Consider the following 13,361-nt stretch of genomic DNA (forward strand, 5'->3'; position numbering starts at 1 on the left):
TTTGGCGCTCGGCGTAGGACGGCTCAGGAGGTTGGCCAGGGATGGGTGCAGCCCGCAAGGTAAATACCCACCATTCTGTCTTTGTTTGTCGTAACTGTCGCGGCATTAGTTAAGTGTCTGTGTAACGAAATACCCAGAAAAGATGTCTTTTTGGACGTGTACATTCAGGGAACCCCTCGCACTGGGTTACGCGTAGTTTGCGGCTAGGTTTTGAACTACAGATCTATTCAAAGTATCCATCGTTAGCTTAACAAAGTACACGGACTGTTCAGAAGACTCTAGGAGGCGTGATAGAGTCATGTGGGTTGTGTGATAAAACGCGTATTACACATTTCTTAGAAAGCATAAATCTAGCAGTTTGCTGGAGATACATGGCAACAAATGGAGTCATAAGGTCAGGTGAGCACGCGATGTTTCTGATTAGATATGCGTAAATAAACGGTTGGAAATTCACTTACAATTACAATCTGTAGTACTGTGTGAAGACCACATCCGGCTCTAGTTACTTTTCACTGGGATAGAGTTGGTAACGTCTTAGTTACCGAAAATGATCAACACGAGAATAAACTTAGTGAAGAGTGAGAATTAATAAGGATCAACACGCAATATCCACAAATAAACTGATTTGCGAGCTCGGCAGAAATTCATGTTTTCTCCGTTAACTCACTCAGTACCTCACGTTTATGATACAGCCACTGCATCTTTCATGAAACAGATGATAGGGCAACTGGTTTAAAATGGGGGATAAATAGATATATGCTAGTACAGGATAAATTTTTTAGGCTGCGAACTTATTAAAGTCTTACAAATTGCTAAGCACTGTACACAGATGAGAATGAGCAAGACCCTGACTGTGGTTCACATTCCGTATTACAAACACATAAAATCGATCAGTTCATAGGTTTCTTTTACAGCCTTACTATAAAATTGGCTATCAAACAGCTATACACTTTTACGAGACGTCTTAAATGCACGCACCGAGCAGGTTTCCAGACGCTAGTTTATGTGACTTGACAGAATTCTCTTTGTGTGAAGTACCAGTTTTTGTGAGTTGCGCCTTTGCATCATACGTCCTAGTGGTTGCAAAAGCATGCAGTGTAGTAGTTTAAGTCTTCTCACATGTACGTCATCACGTTTTTGCTAACTTTTTCTCCATGGTTTCACTTCAATCTCCCTCAATCCTGTTTTCCAATGTATAAATGAAGACTATGAAGCTTCCCACATGTTGCAAACCAGTTTCATGAAAATCTGCAGTATTATACTAACATGGTTTTTATAAATTGCAAGCTTGTTGTTGCTCTCAATGAGTTGTCCACCACTTCTGTAAAGAATACCCAAGCTTATTTTGGGGTGCCGCATTTCAGTCATTAAAAATGGAACCCTTACAGAATCACATTGCCTGTTAAGACCCCTTTTTTGCAGGAGTAGGTAGAGGTGTCAAGCTGATACTTATTTCACATTCATAGGTGCGTGTGGGAAGTTTAAGCCACTAATTCAGTGCAATCACAAGATACAGCCATTTATGTTACATATTTCGGTACTTGCAAACTCATTCATCAAAATCTACAGGGTACTTTCCATTGACCTATAGCCACAAATTTCAACAAGAAGCAAGATCTACAATACAAGTAAAGAAAAAAATATAAAAATTGTTAATTTGTAATCATATCACACACAAATATTTGTTTGCAATTTGCTGCACATCTGTGTGTTCATCAGTTAAGACCCCCTTTTTTTTCAGCAAAACTTAGGCTTCTAAGTCAATGCAATCAAAAGGTACAGGCATCTCTAAAGAATAAGTAGGGGTCTCAAGTTGAAATTTGTGTCAAATACTACAAACTACAGTACCTTGAGGTGTAAATAATTTAAACTTCTAAGTCAATGCAGTCAAAATATATGGTTCCATATGTCATTCATCTGAGCTATCTACATATATGTTGGGCCTAGTGGTTTAACCAAGCGAGGTGGCGCAGTGGTTAGACACTGGACTCGCATTCGGGAGGACGACGGTTCAATCCCGCGTCCGGCCATCCTGATTTAGGTTTTCCGTGATTTCCCTAAATCACTCCAGGCAAATGCCGGGATGGTTCCTCTGAAAGGGCACGGCCGACTTCCTTCCCCATCCTCCGATGAGACCGATGACCACGTTGTCTAGTCTCCTTCCCCAAACCAACCAACCAACCTAGTGGTTTAGTTGTGAAGTGTATGCCTGGAAACCAAGAGGTTGTGGGATCGAATCTCAGTCAAGACTATCGCTTTTTCAGCCTTTGTTTTAACCCAATGTTCATCTATGTGAGTCACGGGAAAAATGTGGTTTGGATTCCACATCACACTGTAGGTCACCTTACCCTGGTTGGGTAATGGATAACTGCGGTAGGTTTGGGAATACGCAAGTCGCTGAACTGGTGTCCAATACAAAAACTTGCATCAGCCCATTGAACCATATGACCTTATTTTCTATATGCATAATCCCCCCCCCCCCCCCCCCCTTCTCCCTGGATTCATTGTACTTCCAAACAACTTGTCATTCTGATCTGTGGATGCACAAAGCTCCCTTCTTTCAGTTTCTCGTAAGATACATTTTCAAAACTTGTTACCTTCTATTAATGTCTTGTCCTTATTTAGCAAGTATGTAGCTACCAGAAACATGACAGTATACATTTTGGATATTCATACACATGCGGCAACTCATTTCTAAGAAACTGCTTAACTACATTAAAAACAAATATTCTAAGACTTACCAAGCGGGAAAGTGCCGGCAGACAGGCACATGAACAAAACACACAAACACACACACAGAATTACGAGCTTTCGCAACTGGCAGTTGCTTCGTCAGGAAGGAAGGAAGGAGAGGGAAAAATGAAAGGATGTGGGTTTTAAGGGAGAGGGTAAGGAGTCATTCCAATCCCGGGAGCGGAAAGACTTCCCTTAGGGAAAAAAAGGACAGGTGTACACTCGCACGCACACACACACACACACACACACACACACACACACACACACACACACACACACACATATCCATCCGCACATACACAGACACAAGCAGACATATTTAAAGGCAAAGAGTAAGGGCGCCCTTACTCTTTGCCTTTAAATATGTCTGCTTGTGTCTGTGTATGTGCGGATGGATATGTGTGTGTGTGTGTGTGTGCGTGCGAGTGTACACCTGTCTTTTTTTTCCCTAAGGGAAGTCTTTCCGCTCCCGGGATTGGAATGACTCCTTACCCTCTCCCTTAAAACCCACATCCTTTCATTTTTCCCTCTCCTTCCTTCCTTCCTGACGAAGCAACTGCCAGTTGCGAAAGCTCGTAATTCTGTGTGTGTGTTTGTGTGTTTTGTTCATGTGCCTGTCTGCCGGCGCTTTCCCGCTTAGTAAGTCTTAGAATCTTTGTTTTTAATAAACTGCTTAACTACATTATATATTCCAAGACTTACCAAGCGGGAAAGCGCTGGTAGACAGGCACAATAAATAAAACACACACACAGAATTTCTAGCTTTCGCAACCGACGGTTGCTTCTTCAGGTATGAGGAAAGGAGAGGGAAAGACGAAAGGATGTGGGTTTTAAGGGAGAGGGTAAGGAGTCATTCCAATCCCGGGAGCGGAAAGACTTACCTTAGGGGGAAATTAGGACAGGTGTACAGTCGCACACACACACATATCCATCCGCACATACACAGACACAAGCAGATATTTTTAATATATTTTTCCCATGTGGAAGTTTCTTTCTATTTTATTTACATCATTAAACTGCTTAACTATGTTTAACAATAGAAGTGTAGCCTCACAACACTATAACATGTCACCAATGACAAAGTTTCCCACTTAACAGCCAGATGGGTGTGACAAGTGTGGTTCTTATTAGAATAAAATTCCCTTACTTGCAGTTCTCTCTGTGGAAGTTAAGTTTCAATAAATAATGAGATTACTTGATCTGTCGAAAAAACTGTACAATGCAGAAAGACATCAATGCCAAATCTGAAATCAGCATAAAAAAATTATTCCAAGAAAAACAAAATCACAAACGCCATTCTGATACAGTTTCTTCATTACTTTGCAATGATTCAAACAGTCAAATGTTTTAGATAGGTTCATGAAAATCCTCTAAGTCTTCTTTTGGCTGTCACTGAACTCAGAGTATGTTCGACTAAGTAAATTTGTTGAAACCATTATTATTGACCTCCCTTCTCTGAAAACATGTTGTGACAGGCGTAGTATTTTAAATTTAGCTACAAAACTTGCAGTTATACTCTTTGCCATCATTCACATACTTCTGCAACAGCGGATCAAAAACACTGGCTTGCGGTTTCCCAATTCATTTCTGTACCCTTTCTTAAATAGTGGATTTGCTTTACCTATTTTCACTTTATTCGTTTATGAGGCAATATGTAACACCGTCTAAGGCAGATGAATGTTTGCTTTTTGGTTGCCTTATTAGGTTTTAAACTTCTGTATCAGAATTAGGTTGAATGCAGTAGCTGCTGGCCAAGCATATGCACACAGTATTTGTTTCTAAGTGGTAATACTAAATGTGGCTATACTGTAGAAAGCAGATATCAACATTCTGCTACCTTCACACCATTTTATATTATCAAAGCAGATTTAGTTTTTGTCAAAACAGCTCTCAACAACGAACCCCTTTATGCAAAACATATCTTGCTACCCCATGTAGTTTACCGCGTTTTTGTCATTGCTTGAGTGCAATTATACTAATTGTCCAGTGATTGTCACAAACAATTGTACTATTTGATCTGAAAAATGACTTCAATAGACTTACTTCCTCTGTTACAGCACTACAATCACAGAACATCACAGTGAGAATGCAAGTTATTGAACTTCTATGTGCCGTGTGCATGTATTCTTCGAAAGGACATGAAATGGCTCTTCATGCTCTACGACACTTCAAGGTAAGTATTTTGTTCTTCCATTTAGACATTCAGTAAACATGAGGTTAGAAAGCAAACCCGCCTCAGGTCAGTCAGCTGATCAACATGAAGTACAAATTACCAAGATACCATATTTTCTAACTGCTTAGGACAAGTGATGATTCATAATCAAAGTAAATATTTTCATTCTGTGCACAGGTTACATGTGATCAGCAGCATCAGTTTGACATAATAGTGAGTGAACTTCGTAACACAGAAAATGTCAAATATCAGACAAGGCTGCTTTCTTTCATCAACTGCCTAACAATTGGCTGCCACGATGTCCACAGGCGTGTGCAGATCAGGGATGAATTCCTTGGTGAGTAATTATTTATTCACATTTCTAGCTGTCTTTGCTGTACAGTAAATGTGAGGTTTAAAAGAGCTGTAAAGAATTACCAATAAAAATTCATAGTATTATTACCCTGTTTATTATCTCAATACTGAAAAATGTTACATCTGAAACACATACAATATGTTGTGTATTCCTAGGTCGTGGGCTTAGACCAATCCTGAGTTCACTAGGTGCAATTGATAATAAGGAGCTACAGATGCAAGTTTCGGCATTCATCGATTACCAATACAGAGATGAGATGGAACTAGAATCAACAAAACAACTAACTCGTCACCAGTTGTTTGAAACAATATTCGAAAAGGTACACATTATTGTCCTTATTGCTACTGATAAACAGAAATACTAGTAGTTAGTGTGTGTAACTTCTATTAGCAGAAGTACCCATGTGTATTGTGCTACAAAGAGAACAGTAATGAATTAATTTTTTTGTGTCTGTTAACAGATAGCAGATACACCACATGCTGTCAGGTTCTACTCCATGCTACAAAACCTTGCAAAGCTAGATCCAACAAATCCAAATATGTAAGTTATCAGAGCTTAAATTACAATGGAAATACTTGGCATAATGATTACCATATGATAAGTATAACTATGCATGCTATAACTGTAACCCTCTGATATGTGTATGTATTATATTACTAGACCTTCCAAGTCAGATAAAGAAGAAATTTATATGATTTCAGGGACAGTGTGTGGGAAGCACTTGACTCTCTTTCATCTGCAGCTATAAAACCTGGGTTTTCTATCCACAAAAAGCCAGCATACACTCAAAAATATCATGAAAGAAGATCTGACAGTATTAACAAAACACACTCTTGTGATATCCTTAATACAAGAACAGTGTCTACGCAGACCGAGATGGAATATACCAGAGAAGTAAAGCAACTTTGTGATAATGAGAAACAGCATCAGTTGTCACCATCAGAAGCAAAACTGTCATTCCCAGCACCACCTCCTCTTCCTCCTCCTCCACCTTGTCTGCCACTGCCACTGCCACTTATTACTGTGGTGTCATCAGCTATTCCATCAGCTTCAGGGGTGCCATCACCTTCATCACTTGCAGGTTACAGTCCACAACAGAAAAATCATGTACCTTCACCTCCTCCAATTCCCAATAGTGACAGCTTTGAAACACTGATGTTACATAGGAGACATTCACTTCCAGCACATTTACCAGATTCTGCAAGTTTGTGGACACCAGTAAAAGACAAGTCTAACACACTACCACTGCCCAGGCAGAAGATGAAAACCCTAAGCTGGACAAAGATTCCAGTCTCTATGATAGGTAAGAAAAATGTTGATTTACTTATTTCATGGTACTATTAAGTTCATTACAGTCATAATTCATTCTACAAAATGTGTTGTATTAACCACACTGACAGCAATATGTATGGTGAATTTATTCATCTTCTGTAGGTAAACACAGATTTTTGATTGTTTACTGCTGGGAAATAGTTCTAACAGAAGTCTTATTCTTTGCAGGTGAATCAGTATGGACTGAAATGCAGAGCGAAGCAAAGAGTCTTAGAGTTGATTTCAAGCAAATGGAAGAACTATTCTGTCAGAAAACTGCTACTGTGAAACATCGAAAGTCTTCTCCAGCAACACTTCCATCACCAATAACTCCCAAGATCACTTTATTGGAAACCAAGAGAGATTTGGCAGTAAACATTTATCTAAAACAGTTCAAATTGGGAAGAAAAGCAGTCATAGAAGTTATAAAGAACCTTAAAGTAGATGATATAGGTCCTGAGAAACTGAAAGTTCTCTTGCCACTACTTCCCACAGAAAAAGAGGTAGGGCTAATGTATGACAGTTTTAATTTTAGATCATAGCAATTAACACAATTAAAATACAATAAATACTATTCCAGGGAGTCTAAAATTATACATTAACTAAAAGGTTTATCTTATGTGTTACAGCTGACTTCAGTCAGATCCTATTCTGGAGATCTGGATCGTTTAGGAGAGGGAGAGATATTTTATCTTCAGCTATCAGAAGTACCTTCCTTTGCCCTCAGGATTAGGGCAATGTTGCTTGTAAGTAGAAAGTCATGTTTCCATTATCAACACAATATTGCCAAAAAAATAAAATAATAAATCCTGACTCATTTCTGTGTATCAATTAATTTGCAGAAAGAAGAGTTTCCTTCAAGAGTATCTGAACTGAAAGAACAACTAAAGGCTGTTGCAGATGCATGCAATAAGCTGAAGGCTAATAAACGTTTGAAAGAATTTCTAGCACTAGTACTTCAACTTGGAAATTACATAAATGCTGTAAGTATTCCTAACATGAAGCTTTTGTGAGAAGTAAATTGATAAGTTAAAAAATGGAAAAAAAGTAAGGTGCTGTGTGTTTGTTCCAGGGAAGCTATGCCAGCAATGCAGCAGGCTTTACACTCAGTACACTACCAAAGCTCCTAGAAATAAAAGCAAACAAACCAAGGCTGACATTCTTGCACTATGTGGTAGAAGTTGCAGAAGCTAACAATAAGGAGATATTACAATTTACAGAAGATGCGGGTAACATGAAAGAAATGGCAAGGTAAGAGTCTGTTACAGTCATAACGTTAAAATTATTAGTAGAAATTTACTTTTAAGAATTTCATTCAGTTTGATTCTAGTACAGATAAGAGCATTAGTTTTTTAAGTGTCCCTATGCTGTAATTTCTGCTCTGTGTGTGTTTATGTTTTATCATATTGACACTAGGGTCTTCTGGTATACAATATACTTGAAACTGTGTTCATCTTCTCCATACCTTTTTCACAATGTCCATTGAATTTTTGACCTGAATAATGCAAATTTTGACAGACAGAATTTTCATCCTTGCTCTTGCAATTTATCTGTATGTTTCTCAAAAGTTACTTATCTGCCAGCTATCATTTCTCCCTAACCACCCTTATATTTATAAATATTAGCAAAGAGTTGAAAAGGGCCCACTTTTATTGGTCCAATTTTTACATTTGTTTTCCGAATTGGAAATAAATTTGTAATTAAGTACCTCATTTGTACAGCATTTCATTTTTTCAAAGGATATTGTTATAAACTAAAAAGCAAAGTCAAAGTATATGGCATAAATGACTGGGAGAGCCTGAAGGGCAGGTCCAGCCACTTAATTGGAACAGTTTTCCCTATCCCTTGTGTCTGTAGGTTCCTTCCCTTCACAAAATATGAGAGCTGTGTCCGTAAGCCTAAGCCTGTATGTTAAGTGTACGTGGCTTGTAGTATTTACCTCTTGACCTCGGGAAGTGAATATCAAGTGAAATGTCTCCTGTGTACAGGAATATACAGGGTGATTATAATTAAAGTTAAACTTTCAAACCACCGTAGAAATAAACACCAGTGGTCGGAATGACATCAAATTGCATCGGAATGTTATTGGGGAAGGGGGGAAACATAATGCAGAAGAAAAATAAATAGTTACAAAATGTAGCAATAGGTGGTGCTGTAAGAATTATAATTTAATAGTGGTTGACTACAAATGACAAATTAATCATACATCAATGCCTAAGGTATATGTTTGACATGAAACAAACTGTACTACTGAGTGTTTATGGGTGTACAGGTGTGATACTGATAGTTAGGTACGCCCATCGACCACGGCAAGGTCATATCGCATCGGATAGGAAAAATCTGCATAGAAAGCATCAATCACATCGGTTTTTAATTGGCCTGAAGCCAAAAACCACATAAAAGTATCTATCAAAATTAAATTGGATTATTAATTTCCATGTGACTGGTGCATAACATGTTCAATATGCTGTCCACCGTTATCTGCAACAAGTTGAAATCAAGAAACAGCATGTTCCACAACTGATCGAAGTGTTCAAAATGTTCAGAATGTGTTGTGCAATGCATGTCTTCAATGCAGTTAAGATTGCAATTGGAACACTGAACACAATATCTTTCAGATAGCCCCATAGCCAGAAGTCACACCGATTGAGATCAGGTGATCGGGACAGCCAGGCTGTAGGAAAATGGTGCTTCAGCAGCTGCTTAACTGGACTTGCAATGTGCAGAGGTGTGCCATCTTGCATAAAAATGATCCCGTCCATGCTGTCAGAGAACTGGAATGAAGTGATTGCACAAAAGACACTCATATCCCTTGCCAGTGATGGTACTGGTAACAGGACCGGAAGCATCTGTCTCTTGGAAAAAAATATGGCCCTATGATAAATGATGCTGTAAACCCACACCACACAGTGACCTATTCAGGATGAAGTGCTTCTGGTCGATTTTCTTTTGCCTGTATTCGACAATTCTGTATACTGACATATCCTGTCAGATGGGAGTGGGCTTTGTCTGTCCACAAAATCTTCCACGGCCAATCATTGTAGACTTCCATGCAAGCACGAAATTCTAAAGCAAAGGTCTCTCTTGCTGGCAGTCAACAGGAAGCAACTCATGCACATGGGTTATTTTGAATGGCTAGCGAAGAAGGATGTTTCGTAGGACTTTACGCACCGTTCTCATGGGTACATCACATGTTCGGGCAAGTCTTCATGCACTATACGTTTCCACATCAGCACTTGTTTAGTCCTGCATTGCTGTTGCCACTGCTTCCACTGAAGTTGAATCAATTCGTTTCCTCCCTCTACCACATTGCACACCAAAATAACACATCTTTTAGTGTTTCCGAATCATTTTCTCCAGACCCATGGCAGTCATCGGACCAATGCCTTTTTTCAAACCCTTCAATGTCTGGAACTTCTACAGAATGACCTGTGCACATCCATCATTTGTTTAATACAGCTTTACAAGCAGAGCACAGTCCTGCATTGAGACAGTCAAGGCAAATGTCACAGACGCAAGACGAGGAAAAGCTGTGTACCCAGCCTTTCTATACCAACTGCAATGGGTCATGTGCATGGCAGGTTACATATTCTGACACATACATCACCATCTATTGATCAACATTTGCACGACTTTTTTCTTCTGTCATATGTTTTCCCCCTTCTCTGAATCTATTCTGTTGCATTTTGATGTCATGCTGACCAGTGGCGTTATTTCTACAACACCCTGAAAGTCTAGCTTTAATTATAATCACCCCGTACATATTGGATGTACAAGTACACATTGTAGACACATGTTTGACAACATATGGAAGTTTGGGTCAGATAGCCAAATAGCAAAGCAACCACTCGCGATAAGCAGGAAAAATGGATTCAAGTTCAGGTCCAGCACAAATTTTCATTGTTGTCATTCCACTACACAACTCATAGTTTTCCATATTCAGAACTGCAAATACATTTCTTGTATTTCATAAGGGCTGTAGTTGCTACTGTGTCAGTTTCTTCTGAAATGTACGTGTGTCTAAAGGAACATAGCATCATAATTCGGAATAACACAGGCATTGCAATATCATATTTATCCCCTGACAGTTTTCAAGAAACTTTCAAGTAAAATGTATCCCCTGTATGGGATACACATACTGGATGTACAGGTACATGTTGTAGACAAATGGTTGACGAAAAATGCATATTTAGGAATGGCTGTGTGCTATCAGTATAGTCAGGATGCCATTTCCATTTGTTTCTACTTATATGGAAACACTACCATATGGAAACACTCGTTAACATTAATATTCAAGAATATTTGTAGAAACTCTAGAAAATCAAAGAACAATTTTCATGCTTTTTTTTATTTTTGAAATTACATTGATATGAAATAGCGAGATGATCTAGTGACCCACATAATGTGAAGATGACCACTTCAAACACTCTTATCTGCATGACAGCATAATGAATATATAATGACTGAAATGCGAAATAGGTGAACCAGGGGAAGACACTATTTGATATTTCAACATATACTGGTCTTGTACAGAACTTGCATCAAGAGTGCTCGTTACTAGATAATGACATATTAACAAAAAGGTTGTGTTTATAAAACAAATAACAAAATAATCACTTCCAAACAGAATGTCTGAATTAAAGATGGTTTACAATGTCTCAGGATATCAGTGGAGCTGCTCCAGGAAGAAGTGATGAAAGTTATCAGCGATGTCAAACATGTTACATCACAGCTGAAGGAAGATACAAGTGGAATCAGGATGCAGTTCAAAGGTAATGAACACAACTTCCGGCACTGTTAATTTAAATAACCTTCTTGCATAAATAAATACTTCTTTATCCCATAGTCTCCGATCATGATATAAAATAGATCTACAAATTATTCTCACTTTAGAATTTGTGCCTGCTATTGTTAAAAATCTGTTTTCCTCTTCTTTTCACAGATTTCTTTAAGGCTGCCTTGAAAAGCAGTAATGAACTTCAGCAGGCTATGAACAAGGTGATGGCTTGTACTCATGCTTTAGCCAAACATTTCTGTGAAGATCCCAAGAAATTCAAGCCAGAAGAATGTTTTCATTTGTTTGCTGAGTTTTTTACCATAATTCAGAGAGTTCGACTGGTGAGTTTCTGAGGTTAATTTTGACACTTTCCTTTATATTATTTGCCATTTCTGTTAAATATTTCGTCTGTAAAATAGTGATATTTGTATCCATCAGAAGCTGGAACAATGCTCACAAACAGCAATAAACTTCAGCATCAATGGTGCCATTGTTGGTCATTTAAGGCATTAAGAAGTAGACACGGAATATTGAAAGTGCCATGCCAAAATCCAACTGCATAATAATGTCTTTCTGCTCTGATATTCTCAGACATCAGTCAGTTTTACTGACACAGTTAATTTTGCTCAACAGATGCAATTTATTGTTTTAAGTAAGAAGAAAAACACTGCTTACTCATTTAAATTTGTATCTGACTAACATTACTTTATACTGAAAATGCAAATTTTGCAACAGGAAAATGAAGAGAAAAGGAAAGCAGAACAGCAGCAAATTCAAGAGCAAATGGAAATTAACAAACTAACTGCAAGTGGAGGTAAAGGCAGAAAAAAGTTTTTACCACATCGACAATATACTGCAGCTAAACAGATTTTAAGGGATATTTGCAATAAAAATTTCAAATTACGTCGAACTGAAGCTGAGTACTGAAAATTTTGTGCTATGAAGTGGAAATTTGCACTGAATCATTGTGAAATATGACGTGTGAATTGATCTCATAAGTATGTAACTGACTTGTTCCTTCATACCAAGGACAAGACACATTTATTCTCGTGGCTCAGTAGCTCTTTATTATCAGTGGTGCTTAATCTAGTATTTCAATGTGTTTTGCAAACATGACTTGTCCATATATGTAAATGACTTTATAAATAAATTTTTTATAATTAAATGATAGAATCAATGTTCATCTATTTCTTTTAGGGAAATTTTCAAAGAAATTCATCACATCCTTTCTTTCCCAGTATTGTACACAACTCTCATGCACACCATTAATGCAAACCAATCAAAAGTAGTGAACTATCAAAGATAAGTAAATACATCAGCTACTGAGTCACATTTAATTATTTGGAATTTATAGATGGGTGCATATAAAGCAACAGCTTCACCTTTAAACTATTAATGTCATTAACAATGCTGGAGTCCACACGAATCAGAAAAATGTTGAGCACAAATTATTCAGGTTTAATGAATATGTCACTATCAAACAACTAACTGGCTTTTGTAGTCACTTTATGGAAACCCTCACTAGAGAAGAAAAGGTGTCAACAAAATGGAAAGAAAACCATTGTTATGCAATACTTATTCTATGACAAACACATAGTGATAGTTTGTAATTCTTTTTTAGCTTTAACATTGGTAGTGTCATCAAAACTTAATATGTAATATGATATCCTATTGGTTATATATGTTCCTCAAAATATGATACCAGTTGATTAGTTGTTAGGTACCACATTTTCTTAGAGGAAAGTGAAAAATCTTTAGGAATGCTATTAGGGACAACCTTAAAATCATTACAAATATCATTTGTCAAATCCATAGAGTAACTGGAAATTCATTGTCCAAATATTTCCAGCAATGGTGGATCCATCCTTGGTTTTTAATAGCCATATTGTTGACACACATTCAGAACTTGTATGATTGTGTCTGATCTGAAAGTTCTGTAATCCCTTCATCATAAGAATAAACCTGATGTAAAAAAATACAAACGCGGTGATTAGAGGCAAGCTGTGGCA

At 37.8% G+C, this 13,361-nt stretch overlaps 1 protein-coding gene across 2 annotated transcripts in view; it reads left to right on the top strand.

The window, feature by feature from the left end:
• Positions 1-12,469, top strand: part of LOC126365813 (inverted formin-2-like) — a 192,801-nt gene extending 180,332 nt beyond the window's left edge. The window contains exons 10-13 of one of the 2 annotated variants that reach the window (XM_050008407.1): positions 7,648-7,826; positions 11,238-11,347; positions 11,518-11,693; positions 12,088-12,469. In XM_050008407.1, coding sequence (XP_049864364.1) covers positions 7,648-7,826; positions 11,238-11,347; positions 11,518-11,693; positions 12,088-12,279 — 657 coding nt within the window. In that variant the 3' untranslated portion in view covers positions 12,280-12,469. The remainder of the gene's footprint in view (positions 1-7,647; positions 7,827-11,237; positions 11,348-11,517; positions 11,694-12,087) is intronic. The other variant, XM_050008416.1, reaches the window with a different exon arrangement.
• The last annotated feature ends 892 nt before the right edge of the window (positions 12,470-13,361 follow it).

The sequence above is a fragment of the Schistocerca gregaria genome, chromosome 1 (assembly GCF_023897955.1).
Source record: "Schistocerca gregaria isolate iqSchGreg1 chromosome 1, iqSchGreg1.2, whole genome shotgun sequence".
NCBI classification, from domain to species: domain Eukaryota; kingdom Metazoa; phylum Arthropoda; class Insecta; order Orthoptera; family Acrididae; genus Schistocerca; species Schistocerca gregaria.